Source organism: Heteronotia binoei, chromosome 1, assembly GCF_032191835.1.
Source record: "Heteronotia binoei isolate CCM8104 ecotype False Entrance Well chromosome 1, APGP_CSIRO_Hbin_v1, whole genome shotgun sequence".
NCBI classification, from domain to species: domain Eukaryota; kingdom Metazoa; phylum Chordata; class Lepidosauria; order Squamata; family Gekkonidae; genus Heteronotia; species Heteronotia binoei.
Window position 1 is genome coordinate 129861048 of NC_083223.1, and position 21125 is coordinate 129882172.

Consider the following 21125-nt stretch of genomic DNA (forward strand, 5'->3'; position numbering starts at 1 on the left):
TTTCCAGCACTGCCTTAACCCTCTTGGGCATAGAGTTCACTAGAGCTTCACAGGTTGCCACTGGAGTCCTCTTTCACTCCTCCATGACGACGCCACGTAGCTGGTGGATGTTAGAGACCTTGCGCACCTCCACCTTCCATTTCAGGATGCCCCACGGATGCTCAATAGGGTTTAGGTCTGGAGACATGCTTGGCCAGTCCATCACCTTTACCCTCAGCTTCTTTAGCAAGGGAGTGGTCGTTTTGGAGGTTTGTTCGGGGTCGCTATGATGTTGAAATACTGCCCTGTAGCCCAGTCTCCGAAGGGAGGGGATCATGCTCTGCTTCAGTATTTCACAGTACATGTTGATATTCATGATTCCCTCAATGAACTGTAGCTCCCCAGTGCCGACAGCACTCATGCAGCCCCAGACCGTGACATTCCCACCACCATGCTTGGCTGTAGGCAAGACACACTGGTCTTTGTACTCCTCACCTGGTTGCCGCCACATACGCTTGACACGATCTGAACCAAATAAGTTTATCTTGGTCTCATCAGACCACAGGACATGGTTCCAGAAATCCATGTCCTTAGTCTGCTTGTCTGCAGCAAACTGTTTGCGGGCTTTCTTGTGCATCGTCTTTAGAAGAGACTTCCTTCTGGGACGACAGCCCTGCAGATGGTTCAGATACACACACACGTATGTATGTTGTTGAAGGCCTTCATGACCAAAGTCCATTGGTTGTTGTAGATTTTTCCTGGCTGTGTGGCCGTGGTTTACACAAGACCACGACCACACAGCCCAGAAAATCTACAACAATCTTTATATATAGCTTCTAACATGAACCTATCTGTGGATACTTAAAAATATATATATATATATATATATATATATATATATATATATATATATATATATATATATATATATATATATATATATATAAATTTTTGTTTCCTTCAATTTATATCCTGCCCTTCCCAAGGGGGTCAGAGTGGGTTACAACAGAGGTCAGACAATTAAACCAGAGTTAAAACTGCAATTAAAATTGAATTTAAAATTACAATATAACAATACAATACAAATACAAAGAACGATAATAAACAATAATATTTAAAATTACAAAAATATTATGATGTAGAACTTTATTTGTTTTGAATGGCAATTCTTATTCCTTAATGAAATTAATGCTAGTTTTGGTCGGCCAGGAGTTGAATGCTACTGCCAGCATGACAGTGGAGCAGCTGTAATCCAGCTTCAGTTCCTGATAAATGAGGTTAGTGAGCTTGCCACGCAGAGTGCTGTTTTGTCCAAATTTGTCAACTTTTTATTTTGAGTTAATATATTTAAAACTTGGGGAGACAACTTAATTTCATGTAATTGGCTACACTGGAAATGTGTATTAAGCTGAGTGACCACGAGTACTTTGCAAAATACTGACTTTTTTTGAGGGGGAGTCTCCAAATCGAAAACATTGGTAACCAATTGTACAATTAGTTCTAGGGTATTTAGTTTTTTAAATTATGGATCTATTGTGCTGTGTCCTAGTATTGGTCTGTGGATTGTCAATAGGACCTAGTTGCCATGACAGAAAAGGATAACTGATATATTATCAAAATTATTTCTAGTTTAATAACAATAAAATACTGTTCTTTTGAGAGAAAAAACTAAGTAAGTTTTAAATTCTCTTGCAAACCTTTCTGTTCTTGTAAGGGAGCCCTTGTGAGTGCCTTGGCTGATGATACCTTACACTTATGGAATTTGCGTCAGAAGAGGCCTGCTATACTGCACTCCCTAAAATTCAACAGAGAACGGTAAGAACTGGGGATTCATTGTTTCATCTTAAACAGTGTTACTCAGATGTTTCACAAGAAGTGCTTATTATGATGAGGTATAAAACAGACTTTCCATGAGCAGAAAATAGTTTGATCGTGTACTTTCCTGGCTGCAACTTATAGTTGCGCACTGCACATATTATGTGCAAATACTGAAAAATGTAGAATGTGATGTAAAGGCTAGATAATCTGTAGAAGAGAACAGAACAGGTAACTTCTGAGTCAAATGCAGATTGCTGCTGAGTATTGTGCCTGTAAGAGTTCTCTAAATTTTTTGTCACTTGTCACTTACTGAAAAACAGAAAAGTCAAATGTCTCACTGGCTGAAATACATGGCTAGTCAGCTGAATGTAGCTTCTTGGAGAGTCACTAGTTGTGCAGGCCGGTTTCTAGCTCTATAGATTCTGAGTAAGTAGAATTTTTATCTTACATGCTAGAACGGGGAGGGACGGTGGCTCAGTGGTAGAGCATCTGCTTGGGAAGCAGAAGGTCCCAGGTTCAATCCCTGGCATCTCCAAAAAAGGGTCCAGGCAAATAGGTGTGAAAAACCTCAGCTTGAGACCCTGGAGAGCTGCTGCCAGTCTGAGAAGACATACTGACTTTGATGGACCAAAGGTCTGATTCAGTATAAGGCAGCTTCATATGTTCATATGTAGATACATAATGGTTTTAAAAGTTGCTGTGTATCAGAGGTACATCTCTTCCTCCCTTTTCCATGCATCTGTTTTCTGGAAGCTGATGCCTTGGCAATACCTACTAAAATCTCTGAAATGGAAGAACAGCCTAATCAGAGTTTTGTTGATCAGGAAGATAGACTTCAATGTCATGTGTGGCATCTTCCCTGACAATCAGAAACAGAATGAATAATATAAAGTAAGCAAGGATATTAAAATATATAACTTAAGCCAGTTACCATCTCCTGTTCTCAGGATGGACCATGGCTCAGTGATAGAGCATCTGCTAGGAATGCACAATGTCTTAGGTTCAAAGCCCTGCATCTCCAGCTGAGAGGATCAGGTATAAATGATGTGAAATACCTTTATCTGAGAATCCTGAGAGCCACTGCCAGTCTGAATAGACAATACTGACCTTGATGGACTAATTGATTTAGTATAAGGTAGCTAGTGTTCTCCAGTCAGTTCACTGGAGTGAAACCTGATTTATGGGTCTTAAGATAAAGTGTCTGATCAAGTATACCAGAGACATTAGTAAGGTGAGATTTCAAAGTGTGTCAAAAATTCAATTAAATAAAGAGGAGTACTAAAGTGGTGGGAAAGAGAGACTAGCTGCCCTGGAGACTGATGAGGTCAGCAAGTTGTATTGTGATTTCATGTGATGTTTGTGTTGGATATGGTTGGTGTGAGGAGGTGCCCAGAGGGTAGGCTTGCCAGTCCCCAGGTCCAGGTGGGGGATCCCCTGGTTTTTCAGGCCACTGGCCGGTGGGGAGAAGCCCTGCCCCAACAGCCACCATGTGCCTTCAAACCCTGGCAGGTTTAGAAGAGGCTTGCAACTGTTTATTTATCCCACCCTCCCAGCCAGGATATACTGTTTGTGTTTCTGAATGTGTGTGTGCCTTTAAATCTTGGTAGGAAAACTGCAGGGGGGTGGGGCGAGCAGACAGAGCCACATGGCTCTCAGTCCCTCTGTTTGTTTGGAGGAAAACTCCACTCCCTAGGCCAGGGGTGGCCAAACTGTGGCTCAGGAGCCGCATGTGACTGTTTCACACACATTGTGCAACTCTTGAAGCCCCTGCCACTGCTTGAAGGTTGGCTTGGAGAAGGCATTTAAAGGTAAAGTTGTTTTTGTTCCACCTCTCCTTTCCTCCTTTCTCCCTCCTCCATCTATTTTCCTCCCTCCCTCCCTTCCCTTCCTTCCTTTCTTGTTTTGTGGCTCTCAGACACCTGATGTTCATATCTCGTGGCTCTCAAACACCTGAAATTTATTCTATGTGGCCCTTATGTTAAGCAAGTTTGGCCATCCCTGCCCTAGGCTGTTCTTTAGTTTTCCTATTAGTCAGAAGTAGTTAGTTGCAATACAGGAGATGGTTACATTCAGCAACATGAGTAAATTGCACCAATGAGATCACTAAAAGGTGTGTTTGCTAACTGTTTATTTTGGCTGCTTTGTGAGAATGTGTGTGTGTGTTCACTTTCGTTTAATGGAAGTTTACCTGCTGGGGGACAAGGAAATGAAGACTGTATTCAGGGGAACTGCCCTACTGTATTTTTATTTATTTTAGGGAATGGGAAAGTCCCCTGGCACTGCCCACAAAGTCCCCAGATGTTTTCTGAGTTGGACCTGGTAAAACCTACCAGAGGGAGCCATTGTTATGGGGATTCATGCGGATTCTTAGCCCTGCTGTTTTGTAAAGAATAGTGGAGACACTGCTATGAAAAAATACTGAAAGAAAAAATTATTATGACCTAGTTCGTAATATCTTGCATTAACTTGCAAAGTGTTCATAATGACATCATGAATTCTTGACTATGCATTTTAATAATTAAAGCACTCTTCACTGTGCAGTAAGTGTTTCCGTAAGTTTGTGGAATAATGGCTTAATGTTAAATTTAAGACATTAAATACAAGATCTTTTCTATATACAAGCTTGTTAAAGAAAAATTGAGAGTAAATAATAGTCATCGTTCAAGCTAGTTCTTTCCATGAAACATCAATTTTTGAGGTAATGTAACTCTCTTGTGTGTTTTGTGTATAAACCAGGTGAGCTCAGTTCAGGCTAAATGATGATTTTCACTAATGGCTGAAATTTCACCAAGTCATACAATGTGGCTTTATTTGTTAAGACCTTAGTTTCAGAAATTCACTAAACTGTTGCGTAAGATACACATTTACTTCCAAACTGCTTCAAAAGTTTTGTTGATAGAAGAGAGGCTATTTTGTCTGATTTTCTCTGCAGAGCTAGGATATTAATGGCTTCTTGTATTCATGAGTCTTGTATTCAGCTATTTATGGTGAGCAGGAGATGCTGGGGGTATGGAAATGCAGGAAAGATCTGCATTGAGCAAGCTGATGGGATTCCCCCTGTCGCAATGCAAACTACTCTCTAGAACAGGGGTGGGGAACGTCAGGCCCGAGGGCCGTTTACTGCCCTTGAGGCTGCTTGGTCTGGCCCTCGGGGATTGCTGGACCTAGCCGAGCCACATGGTGGCCTCCCTGGGCCCCGGCAAGGATCATGCAGCCAAGCCGCACTGTGGAGCAGCCTTCCCAGGGCCTGGCTTGTTGGCAGGGATTACTGCAGGGCCTGGAAAAGTCACTGTTACAGTTCAGGGTAAGGTTCCCCCTCATTTCTTTATTTCCCTTTCTTTCTATTTCTTCCCCCCATTTCTTTGTTTCCTTTAATTTCCCCTTTCCCCGCTTTCTTTATTACCCTTTCTTCCCTCCTTTCTTTATTTTCCTTTATTACTCTTTCTTCCCCACATTTCTGTATTCCTCTTTATTCCCTTTTCTTCATTTCCCTTTCTTCTTCCATTTCTTTATTTTCCTTTATTACTCTTTTCTTCCCTCCATTTCATTTTTCTTTCCCCCATTTCCTTCATTCCTCCCTTCCCCCATTTCCTTCCTTCCTCCCTCCCTCTTGGGTGCTTTTAAAAACATTTGCATTAATTTTGCTGGCCTGAATCATTCTCCCTCGGCGGAACACTTTTTTAAGTTGACAATTTTGTATGGTCCGCGAATGATGTTATAAATATCCAAATGGCCCTTGGCAGAAAAAAGGTTCCCCACCCCTGATCTAGAATACCTTCACCTGGTTTAAGTCTGAAAACATGACAATTTCAAATTGAAACTGGCAGCAAAAAACAAAACAAAACAGGCTCAAGGATTTTAGTCCAAACAGAAAATCCAGAGGTAATATCAACTAGTTGGCCAGGAGTGTTAAGAGCCCCAATCTGGTGGAGACTAACCAAGAGAGAGATCTTGGGGGTAGATAACTCATTGAAAATGTCGAGACAGTATGCGACTGCAATAAAAAAGGCCAACGCGATGCTGGGAATTATTAGGAAGGGAATTGAAAACAAATCAGCCAGTATCATAATGCCCCTGTGGCCTCATTTGGAATACTATGTACAATTCTGGTCACAGCACCTCAAAAACGATATTATAGCATTGGGAAAAAGTGCAGAAAAGGACAACTAGAATGATTAAAGCAGGGATGTCAAACTCATTTGTTATGAGGGCCAGATTTGACACAAATGGGACTTTGTGGGGCTGAGCTATGCGTGTCATAAAATGTATTTCCAGGTAGTGGAGATATAAACTTTATAAAGAATACAGATAAACACAATTAAAGATATTATTTTAAACAGAACATGCTTAAAACTCTTCTGATATTTTGTTTAAAATGGAAAGATGGGGGAATACTGGAATTTGACAATGCAATTTTTAAAATAAAACAAAAAGAAAAGGCAGAAGGATCGCAGCAGAAATTAAAAATATAAACTAAAAATATAAAAATGCTCTGAACCTGGGAAAACATGAAATGCTTAGGTATTGCAAGCTTCTCTCTCCCCGCCCCCCCAGTCTACTCAGATTGGCAATGCACTCTCCAGTATACTATCCCCCTTCAGATGTGGGTTCTCAGGTCAGAGTACTCACTAAGCACCAGTTCATTCCTCAGAGACAAGCTGGCTCAAAGGAGCAACCCTTTATTTTCAAGGAGCTTCAACTGGCCATAAATACTGCAAAAAGCTGCAAAATGCAGCCTTAGCGTCAGTCCATTGAAATACATTGCAGCACAAAGTTGTATTTGCAAGGAAAACAAAGTTGCAAGGAAAACACAGAATGGATTTTCTGTTAAGATCAGTGGGTGCAGAGATCTCAAAATGAAATCCATTCTGTGTTTTTCTTTAAGCTTTGCAAGCCCAGAAGCCAACAAAGACAAGACAGAAGGAGTCCACAGTGTTGGGGCTTCAAAGTGTGAGGATAGGAGGGAGAGAAAAGAACTCCATGTGCCGGGTGATTAAAGCCCAGGGCGGGCCGGGTGTAGCCCGTGGGCCAGGTGTTTGACAGTCCTGAATTAAAGAGTTGGAACACTTTCCCTATGAAGAAAGGTTAAAACACTTGGGGCTCTTTAGCTTGGAGAAACATCGACTGAGAGGTGACCTGATAGAGGTTTACAAGATTATGCATGGGATAGAGAAGGTAGAAAAAGAAGTACTTTTCTCCTTTTCTTATAATACGAGAACTCGTGGACATTGAATGAAATTGCTGAGCAGTTGGGTTAGAACGGATAAAAAGAAGTACTTCTTCACCCAAAGGGTGATTAACATGGAATTCACTGCCACAGGAGGTGGTGGTGGCTGCAAGCATAGACAGCTTCAAGAGGGGATTGGATAAACATATGGAGAAGAGGTCCATCGGTGACTATTAGCCACAGCATATTGTTGAACTCTGTCTGGGGCAGTGATGCTCTGTATTCTTGGTACTTGGGGGGGGGGGCATAGTGGGAGGGCTTCTAGTAGGCCTGGCCCCACTGATGGACCTCTTGATGGTGCCTGGGTTTTTTTGGCCACTGTGTGACACAGAGTGTTGGACTGGATGGGCCATTGGCCTGATCCAACATGGCTTCTCTTATGTTCTTCGCAATGGTTCTTCTGATGTTATAGTTTTGTTGATACTATGTAAAATCAACTGGTTTGTATCACATTGATGAAAAATGTACAGCTACTGACCTGACAGGTAGATGTGTTCCTGTCCTCTGTATAAAGCTTCAGAAGAAGTTTTCTGGGTGGTGAGAACCAAGGAGGACTGTGAGATGCTCCAGAGAGATTTTTCAAGGCTGGGTGAGTGTGTGTCAGTGTGGCAAAGGAGGTTCAACATGGGCAAGTGCAAACTAATGCACATTGGGGCCAAAAATCCTAACTGTAAATTTATCATTATGAGGTCTGATAAGGAGAGAGATCTTGGAGTCATGGTAGATAACTCAAGATGTTGGCTCAGTGTGCAATTGCAATAAAAAAGGCAAATACAATGCTGGGGAATATTACGAAAGGGACTGAAAACAAATCCAGTATCATAATGCCCCAGTATAAATATGTAATGTGGCCCTAATTTGGAATACTGTGTACAGTTCTGGTCACTGTACATAAAAAAAATACAGGATTGGAAAAGGTGCAGAAAAGAGCAACTAAAATTAAGGGGTAGAATGCTATCCATATTAAGAAAGGTTAGAGAGTACCCTGACCTGCATAACTCAGGCAAGCCCAGTCTTATTAGATCTTGGAAGCTAAACAGGGTTGACTCTGGCAAGTACTTGGATGGGAGACCTCCTTGGAATACCAGCAGTTGGGAGATGGAGGCTGGCTTTATTCAGCCACCTTCCTGATTATCCCCCAGGCCCCCATCAAGGGTCAGTCACCAGATGTTATGATTTCCAGGTGCATACACACATTCTTTCTCACACACAAAATAAATACAAAAATGAGGGACGGAGGGAAGAAAGACAAAGAAAGGGCTTTTCTGCTTGGAGAAATGATGACTGAAACATGGCAGTTTACATAATTATGCATGGAATAGAGAAGGTAGAGAAATACATTTCTCCCTTTCTAAAAATACAAGAATTCTTGGACACTTAATGAAATTAATGAGCAGTAGGCTTAAAACAGATAAAAGGAAGTACTTCACATAAATTAACATGTGGAATTCACTGCCACAGGAAGTGGTGGTGGCTCCAAGAAGAGACATCTTCAGGAGGGGAATGGATAAACATATGGAGCAGAGGTCCATCAGTGACTATTAGGAACAAAGTAAAGATGGAACACTATGTCTGGGGCATTGATGTTCTGTATACTTGGGGGGCTTCTGGAGTTCTGGCCCTGTTGGTGGATCTCCTGATGACATCTGGGTTTTGACTACTGTGTGACATAGAGTGTTGGACATCTCCTCCTGGAAGCATAGTGGAATAATTTTGCTACAGATTCAATAGTTTCCTGTCTGAGGTTAATAATGAAAAGATCTTAATGGCCACAAGACTGGAGGAGGGCAGATGCTATCCCAGTTTTCAAAAAAGGGAGGAGGGATGACCTAGGAAATTACAGGCCGGTCAGTCTGACCTCTGTCTCAAGGAAGATACTGGAGCAGATTTTAAAGGGATTAGTCTGCGAGCACAGCTCCTAAAGGACAACTTGGTGATCCTGGGAAGTGAACACAGATGTGTTCCCAACAGGTCCTGCCAGACCAACCTCATTTCCTTCTTTGATTGAGCGACAAGCTTTCTGGATCAAGGGAATACTGTTGATGCTTTTTATCTGGATTTCGTTAAAGCGTTTGACAAGGTTCCCCATGATGTTCTAATGGGTAGACTAGAGGACTGTGGACTGAACTCTACGATAATGAGGTGGATAGGGAACAGATTGGAAAAGCATACTCAAAGAGTAGTTGTCAATGGTATATCATCTGAATGGAGGGAGGTTTCCAATGGGGTGCCATAGGGCTCAGTTCTGGGCCCAGTACTCTTCAATATTTTTATACATAATTTGGATGAGGGTATGGAAGGGTTACTCATACTTCTGGATAGCAGCGTATGTGAACAAGATCTTGAGGTATGGGTGGACAGTATATTAAATATGAATAGCCAGTGTGATGCAGTGACAAAAAAAGCTAATGTGATCTTGGGGTGTATCAACAGAGGTATAACATCCAGATCATCAAGATGTCATAGTCTTGCTGTACACTGCATTGGTCAGGCCACACTTGTAGTATTGTGTGCAATTCTAGGGGCCTCACTTGAAGAAGGATGTGCACAGAATGAAACAGGTGCAGAGGAGAGCAATGAGGATGATCAGCAGCCTGGAGACCAAGTCCTATGAGGAAACGCTGAGGAATTTGGGAGTGTTCAGTCTGGAGAAGGGGGGGCATGATTGCTCTCTTGAAGTAATTAAAGGGCTGTCACTTAGAGGAGGGTAGGGAGGTGTTCCTGTTGGTAGCAGGGGAGAGGACTCACAATAATGGACTTAAATTAAGTGTGGGAAGGGACTGACTGAATATTAGAATAAACTTTTTTACCATAAGAGTTTAACAGTGGATTCAGCTACCTAGGGAGGTGATGAGCTCCCCTTTATTGGCAGTCTTTAAGCAATGGCTGGACAAACACTTGTCAGGAATGCTCTAGGCTGATCTTGCATTGAGCAGGGGTTTGGACTAGATGGCCTGTATGGTTCCTTCCAGCTCTGTGGTTCTATGAATCTTTGGTTCTATGTGATGGAAATGTCAGAATACAGGTGCAATATTTTATCCCATGTGGTGGACATGCAAGAAAATGTTGAATAGAGATTCATGGAGAAATGCAAAAGATATTAAAACTTGTGATGGATCTGAAAAAATATGCTATTAAATATTTCCCAAGCAATATTACAAAAATACAAAAATGAAGGAGGGAGGGAGGGAGTATATGGTGATGGTGTCAAGACTAATATTTGCAGCAAAATGGAAGGCAGTAAAATGCCCAAACCTGAAGGTATGGAAGAATTAACTAAATGAATGTGTGACAATGGCAAAATTAATATCTTTTATACGTAACAGACCAGAATTTCAAGAAAAGTGCAACTTTCCCCCAATCATATAGCTGAAAATCAAGAACAAAATTAAATAAAAACAGAGCATGGTAGAAGGAAAGAGTTAGGTAATATGTGTTTCTATTAAGAGTGTTATTAGCTATGAAGATAGATGGAAAAGATAGAATATTACAAGTAAATTTAAGTTCTATATAAATATATTATTTTGGATACAAATCATAATTTATATTTTATGTTTGTATATTTGCTCTGTACCTGAGTCATGGGGATGCAGGATCAGAAATCCGGCTTCTAGCGCTTGGTGGGATGCCATTGGTGAAGTCTGGGGGTGATCCTGGATCCTTTGCTTTCTGTGGAGGCCCAGGTCACCTGGGTTCCCAGATGGGCTTTTTTCCATCTCTGCCAGGCGGCTGGTTCCATATTGTGAGCATGAGCCCTCCTCTTCCAACTTTAAATGGACTGTGACCTGGTTCCAGACTCCCTGGATTCCCTTTTTGTTATCATTTATGGACTGAGTTAATTCTGGCCTAGTGTCAGAGACACATGATTCTTATTGTTATGAACTTATATTGTGTGAACACAGGCAAACTGCTTTTATGGACATTCAGTGATAAGCCGAAAACACTGGGTGCAAGAACTAACACAATATGAACATTTTACTCTGTGGTGCAAACATTTCAGCTTGGCTAAGAGGTCTCCCTGCTTATTCCTGCCCATGCTGTAACTGCATTCCCCTTGCATGGAAGGACTCTATATCAGGCTTCCCCAAGGGGTTGCCAAGGTATGCAGAATGGCACGACTCTCCTGTGCAAGGAAGACAGTATCCAAGAAAAGCCCTTCACCAGAAACCATGCTGGAAGAAATCCAGACTCCATCTTGGGCCTGCACTAGCAGCCAGGAGGACAGAGCTAAGACAACACTCCAGGTGGATCAATGCAGATGCAAATGTGAGTAGCCAACAGCTGGACCAAAGGGTTTCCTGCAATGCCCGCACATGACAAAAACCAGTTCCTGCCATGCCCACACATCACAAAAGAGACTTTTCCTGTCAGCTGTTGAAGACCACAGGAGACAAAAGAGAAGCCCAAGGAAGTGACTGTTGCCAAGGACTTAAGCCAGGACAACTCCATTGTGGTTGCTCTGGTGTTACAGTAGATTAACAATGTGGCTCTAAATTGGCCAACTTTGTTTAGGATAGTTTTTCAATAGGTAACACCCATAAGTACTTGCTAATCCTTTCAAACTACTGGGAGCCTCGTCTCCTCCCCCTGTCCGCCCCTTTTGGTTACATGGGAGTCACATGTTCTGACATCACCACAGTCACAGATATCAAGGCTAGCACATGGCAGTTCAGTCTTTCTCTACAGCAAGGGTGGGGAACCTTTTTTCTGCCAAAGGCCATATGGATATTTATAACATCATTCGCAGGCCATCAAAAATTATCAACTTAAAAAACAGTGCTCCACTGAGGGAGAATGATTCAGGCCAGCAAAATTAATGCAAATAATTGTTTTTCTTTTTGAAGTCATGTGGGGAGAGCCTAATCTGGCACGCACACTCGGCTCGCCGCTCTAGGCAAATGCATAGGTCCAGCAGGAATTAGTAGCATATTAGGTCACATACTCTTTAGCATATTAGGCCACACCATCTGGTTTAATGAAGTGCAAACTGAACTGTGACAGCAACTTTTCCAGGCCCTGCAGCAATTCTGGCCGGCCAGCCAGGCCCCAGGGAGGCTGCTGCACAGTATATCTGGGCCCTGTGATTCCTGCCTGGCCCTGGGAAGGCTGCTGCACAGTGTGGCTCGGCCCCACGATCCTTGCTGGCTGGCCAGGCCCCAGGGAGGCTGCCACATGGCTCGGTTCGGCCCAGCAATCCCTGAGGGTCACACCAAGTGACCATGAGAGCCATATACGGCCCTTGGGACGGAGGTTCCTCACGCCTGCTCTACAGTATCCTCACTTGCTGTCTAAGCCATCTCCAGTTTACACAGATTGGGCCCATTATGGCTAGTGATGCTGGGCCGCTCTGGCTACCGCTCCCCTCATCTATCGCTACTGGGAAGTCTCCAAGATGGTAAAGTATCACCATGTCTGTGTTACCCTTATGTTACCTCTATCCATTTCATATCTGTTTTCTTAGGAATGGTGTGATTGTTATATGAATGATTTACTTTGTTTGTATGTGTGATTTCTTAATATCTTTTAGTTTACTCAAAAGCTCATTATTTAAAGGGAAAATCTTGGGAGACCGCCTTCTGTATACAGAGGTTTAGATCCTGCTTAGGTGAGCCATAGTTGCCCACCAAACTAATTCCCTAAACCTCTTTTGAGGGCAGTTTGGCTTACAATATCTCACCTCTCAGGACTTAGCTACAGTGATCCATGCAATAGCCACTTCCAGGCTGGATTACTGTAATTTGCTTTACATGAGGCTACCCTTTGACCTGACCCAGAAACTGCAGCTAGTGCAGAATGCGATGGCATACCTGCTAATGGCAATGCCTCTGTGGGCATGCATTCAGCCAGTTCTCCGCCAACTGCATTGGCTGCTAATATAGTACCTACTCCAGTTCAAGGTCCTGGTGCTGACCTTTAAAGCCCTACATGGCCTGGGACCAGCATATCTATAGGATCACCTCTCCCCATATGTACACCAGAGAGCCTTGTATTCTGTAGACCAAACATCTCCGAGTAATATCCGGCCCAAGAGACATTCACTTAGCCTCAACCAGGATCAGGGCCTTTTTGGCTTTGGTCCTGGCCTGGTGGAACATGATCCCACTAACAATCAGGATCCTGTGAGAGCTATTCCAGTTCCACAGGGGGTTGCAAGATGGAGCTGTTCTGCCAGGCCTTTGAGTGAGGCAGCAGGCATTGAACATCGTGGTACCTGTCCAGTGCCCAGATGCTACTTACTAGCTATGGGGCACTGCTGTACAACACGTTCTCACCAGCATCTGGCAAAAAATTATTCTGATTCAGGCTAATTACCATTACCTGTAAAATACTGATGGAGATTATTAGTATTTTAATGCCATCTTATTTTAAATTGGTTAAACTGTTTGTTGGATTGTATTGGTTTTATTGTGATTTTAGTATGTTCTCAGCTGTCCTGAGCCCACTTGTGGGATAGGGTGGGATATAAGTTAAATAAATAAATGGGTTACAAAAGGATTTTAAAATGTTGAGGTAATTTCTGTTGATTTCTCCTTCTGGCTGCATGCCCCAGCTCTCCCACCCCCACTATATCCCATCCTGTTCCCATAGGTTCCTCAGCCTTCAGAGGTGGCTTTTGTGGGAGGGTATCAGGGTTGCAGTGGAATTGGCAACCCTTCCCCATTCAAAAATTATGAAGCCATACTATCAGTTTATTTTGGATAATATCAGGAGGAGTTTTTAGGCCACTTTTATTGTTCGTACACACCTTTGTTACAGTACTTATTAAATGTCTGGCCCTTTGCAGGAGTTGCTTTTAGTTATAGAATATTTAAAACTAAAACAGATTTTGTTTTGTTTTGTTTCCTGGATATTGGGATACTAAAAACGAGTTCAGGTGCTTGTAAAATTACACCATGTGCAGCTATCTCCTGCTTTTCTCCTTGACCCTTTGTTTTATACTCACAACAAATACATTGTGAAGTAACAACTGAAAGAAAATAACTGGCCCAAGGATACCAAGCAAGCCTTCATTGGCAGAGTGAAGCTTCAAACCCATTATATATACAGTTGCACATTTTTTAAACACTGCATATAGATGAATTGTTACTAAGAAGCATAAATAGTTTTAGTGACTAAGATACTACTATCATTGTGCAATTCAGTGGCCGGATTTTGTATTACTTCATGTGGACCGGGTTTTTGACATCTCAGCTATATTATAATTGACTGAGGAAGAGAAATAATCTAGGGAAATCTCAGCTAACCTGTGTTTTCTGGCACTCTCTAATATCCAATTGATTCTAATTACTCTGATCTTATGTTTTATGGTATATCTAGAGTGCCAGATCTTGGAATTCCAGTCTGATTTTCATTTATTTCTCAGTTTTTCCTCATGAATATGCCTTGCGGAAGCCCTGAAAGATTCTTGCAAATGTCTCATTTTATAGCACTATATATTGTCTGTATTAATATTATGTTTGCAACTTTGTGGCTATGAAATACCAAACGTGAAGGAAACAAGTGCCAAGCCCTTTTTCTTCCTTGTGGTTGGCCTCTGGGAGGTTAGAAAACCCCTGCAGCTGTCCCAAGGCACTGCTTAGTGCTGTCGCCTGTTCCCCTTACTCCCTAGGGCAGGAGTGTTGAACATGTGGCTCATAGGATGGATCAGGCCCCCAAACAACTCACTGTTGCCTTCCTTCTCTCTGTATCTTGCTTTCTTCTGCATTGCAGTTTGCTTTGAACATATATGAACATATGAAGCTGTCTTATACTGAATCAGACCCTCAGTCCATCAAAGTCAATATTGTCCACTCAGATTGGCAGCAGCTCTCCAGGGTCTCAAACTTTGCTGGGCTTGCTCAGTCATGTAGGAGCTACAGAGCAAAGCCTCTATTTTCTCCATTGGCTGAGGCTCCTCCCTTGGGGAGGAAGGGGGGGGGAGGGAGAGCTTGCATTGCCAGGCTCTCTCAATCACACAGCAGAACCACTGAACCAAGTCTGTCTTCCTTCTGTTGGCTAAGGCTCCTCCCCTCCTCATCTCCTGGGGAAGAAGGGAAAGTGTCAGAACTTTTCCTTTGCTCAGTTGCCTTGATCCTAATGGGAGAGATACAAAGAAAGCACCTTTAAAACCAACAGAGTTTTATTCAAGGTATTAGCTTTTTGCCTTGTGTGTTTTGTTGGGCTTGTTATGCCAGGGCTCTCCTGGATGCAGCTGGGTTTGCCTCCCTATTTTCTCTGTATTCATGCCTTCATGATCCATTCTTTCTCAGTAGGAAAACAAAGCGAACTATTTAGAAGAGGAATAACAACAAGCCAGGATTAGGCTGAGAGTGTGTGTTCAGACCAGACTCATTGCCTTTGATTTTTCTTTTCACATTCTCCTTTGATTTCCTTTGATTGATTGGAAATTTTGAACTTAGGCTTCTCGGATAGAAGGTTGAGACTGACCACTATGCATGGCTGTCTCTCCATTTTGGTACTGCCTCATAGGATTTGTAGTTATTTCTCTGGCATAGACTAAACCCATTGCCCTCAGTCTGTGTCATGACTCCTTCACATGTACTTAACCATTACATGAAGCAACTTATGTACAAAAGCTCATAATGCCCAGCCATTTCATGTTTTCCTCTGGATCTTAGGCTCAAAGCATTGACCATGAAATTTCTGTATGATTGTCAATAAATCAAAAGTAGATTTGCAAGTTACAGATACACACTTGAACAACGCCTGAACAGCATACTCAAGATTGCTACAGCCAGGGGTGGAATTCGAGCAGGAGCTCCTTTGCATATTAGACCACACACCCCTGATGTAGCTTACAAAGCTTTTGGAAGATTGGCTACATCAGGGGTGTGTGGCATAATATGCAAAGGAGCTCCTGCTAGAATTCCACCCCTGGCTACAGCACTGACATTGTCTCCAGTTTTTGATGCAATAATTCAGAGCAAGAGCTTTCACTTATCAGAGACTGTTAAATAAAGTATTGCAAGAGTGTTAATGTTTTAAGCATGTTCTATTTTAAGTTTTTTTTAAAGAAAAACTCTTAAGTTTACATCTCTGCTACCTGGCATTACATTTTATGATACAGTTCCATGAAAAAAGCCCACAGGAAAAAAGTTCACAGGAAAACCCCACAGTCATAAATGCTCACAGGAAAAAAGCCCACATGGAAAAATGCCCATGTGGAAATAAGCCCACGTGGAAAAAGCTCATTCAGGGGAAAAACCATGCAGAAAAAAGCCTGCACAGAAAGAAGCCCACATGGCAAAATACCACTTAAAGCACCATAGATATTTGTAATTGTGGATAACCATTTATGAGAATGAACAGGTATTATCTATATTGTATGTTGTTATTTTAGGATTAAAATATGCCATATTCACATGCAACAATTTGTGTTGTGATTTTATCAGGTATAATTAAATAATGTTGCTATGTTATTTATTAATTCATTACTATACAAAATTGGCCTGTATGAAGAGGGCTTTAATGTTCTTGAGTAAAGGTTTGGAAGGGAAAATACAGGAAATAAAAGTGACCGTTTTGTTATCAATGAACTTTATTAAGAAGGAAAAGCAATAATAGAAATTAAATATATGGAAATATTTTAAAATAAAGTTAAATGTTTTAAATTTATGAATTTAGAATTGGTCGACCTTTTAAATGTTGGTATGAAGTAATTTCTAAAGTACTGTCTAGTATTCACAGCTTTTGAACAACTATATGGCTTAAAATGTTCAAATATTATTATTTTCGTATTTTGTTATTTAAAATTAAAACCATAAGTTAACATTATAAGAAGTTAATTTCCTAGCTCAGTTTCCCTTTACTTGTATTTTAACAAATACATTGTGGTACACCCAGTGACCATGCCAAAAGACTACCTAACCCTAATAGTATAAGCAACAATTATTTAAAAACAACAATAACAACAGTAACTCAGATATAGTTCTTCATTGCAAATTAGCCAGTTTCCTTAAGTAATTGAATTTATCTTCCTGCTCATATTGCTACACAGAAGTGGCAACCATGTCATGTAGTGCCTCATATTTCCTCTTTTTCACCTCTAGGCGACCTACCTGTGCATTAGCCAATGTTAGTCTGTGGCAAGCCAGGTCCCTCTGCAGTCCATCAAATATACTAATAGCATAGCAGAATTATTATTTAATTATACTTGACAAAATCACAATACAGATTGTTGCTTGTGAATATGACATATCCATCCTAAAATAACAACATAAAAAATAGGCAATACCCAGGGGTCGTTTCATTGAAAAAGATGTGTGAGAACTCATTAGCACATTTGCATAACTCATTTGCATATATCACACACCCCTGACATAACCGGAAGGTGTACTAAATTATATCAGCTCAGCATCTACCTTAAAATGCTTCTTGAATTATATTTTTCATAATAAAACCTTACTCCCATCATATTTTTTAAATTACTTTCTCCTATGTGGCCACAGTGGCATGAGGAAGATTTCCATCTGTCTGCTTTGTAGGTTTGAGTTATTTTCCTTTTTGGGGGGGGGGGCGGATATTAGAAAGTTTGCCAAATCTTAAGAGTTCAGCAAAATTCTCACAGTGGGTTTGAACAATGGAGCACAGAAGCAAGTATTTTTTGGGGGGAGGGGTAAGAAAGAACACAATAACATTCAGATGTTCTGGAGCTCCCTTTCTGTGAGTTCCTGCCTAAAATGAGGCCTGGTAATACCTGTTCATTCTCATAAATGTAGGCGTAAGGTTATCCACAATTATAAATATCTATGGTGCTTTACATGGTATTTTTCCACGTGGGCTTTTCCTCATGTGGGCTTTTTTCCTGTGATCATTTATAGCTGTGGGTTTTTTTCCTGTGGGCTTTTTCCCAGTTACCTTATGACACATGTGGCCTTGCCTGACAAGATCTCATTTCTGTCTGATCTGGCTCTCATAGCAAATGAGTTTGACACCCCTGCCCTAAGGTGTCAAAATCAAACTGGTATCCATCCATTGCCACAAATGACCATGAGAATATTTCCTGCTGTACCCACCTAGCTGTTTACAGTCACAGGATAGTTATTGAACCTGCTCACTCTTTGCTCCACAAGCTAGTGGGGGGTGATCTACTATAACACTACAACTTTGAGCTATCATGTTCCAGAGACAGCATGCTTTTATGCTGTCATCCCTGTTATGACACTTCATATAGCAAGACCGAATAGCTGTGGTGTTTTTCCAGAGATCAGACTTCAAGTATTTAAAATATAAGAACGTTTAATAAATGAATAAAAATATTGCACATGTACTTTTCAAGCAAAGGAACAAAGAAATGGTGAAAATATGCATTAGATACTTCCTAAATTATGGTAATACAAATGGAGGACCTGTATGGGCTTGTGGGGGGGAGGTGTCTCCCTTCTCCAAAAGCCCCCATAGCCTGTCCACCTTTTCTGTTGCCTTCTCTCATTTCCAGCCACCAGCCAACCTACCATTATCTGCTCACCCTTTTCAGCTTTCCCTCCTTCCCTCCCCCCAGCAGCCTCTTTCTGAAAACACTGTGTGGTGCTGTTTTGCCAAGGTGGGCCCAGTAGCAGAGTGAGGAACCTGCAAAATGTTACCCCTGTAACCAACTCTCCACATTATTTTGTCTTTTCCTTCCAGCAACTACTGTATCCTCACCTGTCCCTGCTTTCTTTTCTCCTTCCCACTCACCCATCAGCCTTTTATCTGTCACCCCCTTTTCAGCTATATTTATTATTTCCTTCATTATGCTACACTTCTCTCCACAATGGAGATGCAAAGCAGTTTCTTCTCCATTTTATATTCACAACAATCTTATGAGGTAGGTTGAATTGAGGATGTGTAACTGGCCCAAAGTAATCCAGTGGGGCTTCCATGGGAGAGTCGGCATAGAAACTAGGGCTCCCAGATTCTGCTCTAAAGTTTTTTTGGGTGGCTGCTGTTGAACAATAGCTGGTAGACAGCCTGGGAGAATCATGCAAGTCACATGGTAGCAAGTTGCCTGGTGGTTGCTAGTGGGACTGCCCTCATGAATTGCCCTTCAAAGGTCAAAACTGTCCTGGAATGTACCCTGCCTTTTACTGTCAGAAACCAAGGCTTGAAGACTGAAAGTACTGTTGTGGTAACTTAGCAACAGCCACTGAAGGCATTTGTTTCTTAAAGCTACAAGTGCTGTTTCTATTATGGTTTTAAAACCCTCTATGTATTTTTTTTTTTTTAGAGTTCAATTTTTTCTGCAAACTTGGGGCATTTTTTTAATTGGAAGCAGGTTAACAAAGGAACATATAATTATCCACTTAATCTTGTTATATTGACATAACATTAAACATTAATCTTTGCTTCTTTACTTCCTTTTCTTTTTTTCATCATCTCTATTACTACTATTCTTAACTATTATGAAAGAAAAAAACCCTTGAATTTCAATCCAGGATGGCCACAAGGGTCCAGAAGTGAAACATCAACCCCTCTGCCCAAGGACTGAAAAAAACCCAACTAGAAATATATACATATAAAATAATAAACAATGGGGGAAACATACCCAAATTCTAAGCCATTCCAGCTTGCTTAAAGCTACAGGAGAGAATAATGAATAAATAACAAATATAAATCAAGTAGATATATTAAATTATTTTTACCCAAGTCTTAACTTCAACATGAGTCCAAGTTTTTCAGGTGTGTAGAAAGTTGTGTCTTTCCTGTTCATGGCTCCAGTTTCTGTACTTAAGTATCCACAGATTTGACTGGGTTGAAAACTAGATATATTGGTAAGACACACTAGCTTTAAAGTTGCAGTAGTTTAAAGTTCAGCATACCTAAATTTTCTGGCTGAGACTTCTCTCCATTGTCCCTTATTGTGTAAACAAGATGGTGGCCTTAGATGAGAGCTTACTCTTGCATGGCATGTGGCTCTCTGCTCCAAAGCCAAAGAAGAGAGAACTTCTTCCTTGTGCCCCAAGTTTAAATAGTTTGTCCCAAAGGAAGAGTCTTCTTTCGAACCATTTGGCTCACAGAAATCTGTCCCTTTAGGGCAGGAGTGGGGAACCTTTTTTCTGCCAAGGGCCATTTGGATATTTATAACATCATTCACGAGCTATACAAAATTATCAACTTGAAAACAATGCTCTGCCAAGGGAGAACAATTCAGGCCAGCAAAATTAAGGCAAATAATTGTTTTTCTATTTGAAGTCATGTGGGGGAGCCTCATTTGGCGCTCACCTCTGGCCTGCTGCCCAAGCAAATGCCTACGTCCAGGGCTTTTTTTGTAGAAAAAGCCCAGCAGGAACTCATTAGCATATTAGACAACATTGCCTAATATTACCATATTAGGTCACACTCATTAGCATATTAGGCCACACCATCTGGGATAATCACGTGCAAATTGAACTGATGGTAGCTAGCTCCCACCCCCCATCCCTGCCACCCCTCCCTCCCTTCATGCAGAAACTGCAGCTGCTCCCAGCGACCTTTCAAGGCACCCATGTACCCCAGCAGCAGTCCCTCATAATGCCCACCACTCAGACTTCACAGAGGGAGAGAGAGGAAGAAAGGAACAGAAATAAAGAAATGGGGGGAAGAAAGTAAAATTATTTGGCCCTTTGGCTGCATGTTTGACACCCCTGGTCTTATCTCTTCATTCCCCCCTCCCCTTCTGTTTCCAAGCAGTAATCTGAGAGCATCTCCCTCTCCCCCTCCCCCTCTCCCCCCCTCTCCCCCCCTCTCCATCCATCAAGGAGATCTGCCCCAGAATGCTGCAGGAGGGAGTACAGGAACTGCTATATTATCAAGTTTTGGGGTGGGGGAAGTCAGTCAGTTGGTTGGAGCTTGCAAGAGGCAGAGGCAGGTATAGCCCTGCTCAGGGCTTTGTTGGTAGAAAAGGTGCAGCAGGAACTCATTTTCATATTAGGCCACACCCCCTGATGTCACCATTGCTTTGCACAGGGCTTTTTTGTAGAAAAGACCCAGCAGGAACTAATATACATATTAGGCAACACCCTCTGACACCAAGCCAACCAGAACTGCATTCCTGTGCTTTCCTGCTCAGAAAAAGCCCTGGCCCTGCTCCCAAGCTAGAGACAGTGGCCATTTGAGGGAGGATGGAATATGTTTGACCAGCTTA

At 41.8% G+C, this 21125-nt stretch overlaps 1 protein-coding gene across 3 annotated transcripts in view; it reads left to right on the forward strand.

Moving 5' to 3' along the window:
* STXBP5 (syntaxin binding protein 5) overlaps positions 1-21125 on the forward strand; it is a 306923-nt gene that overhangs the window by 52551 nt on the left and 233247 nt on the right. For all 3 annotated transcript variants that reach the window (XM_060240653.1, XM_060240661.1, XM_060240670.1), the window contains exons 3-4: positions 1175-1256; positions 1694-1794. In XM_060240653.1, the coding sequence (XP_060096636.1) occupies positions 1175-1256; positions 1694-1794 (183 nt within the window). The remainder of the gene's footprint in view (positions 1-1174; positions 1257-1693; positions 1795-21125) is intronic.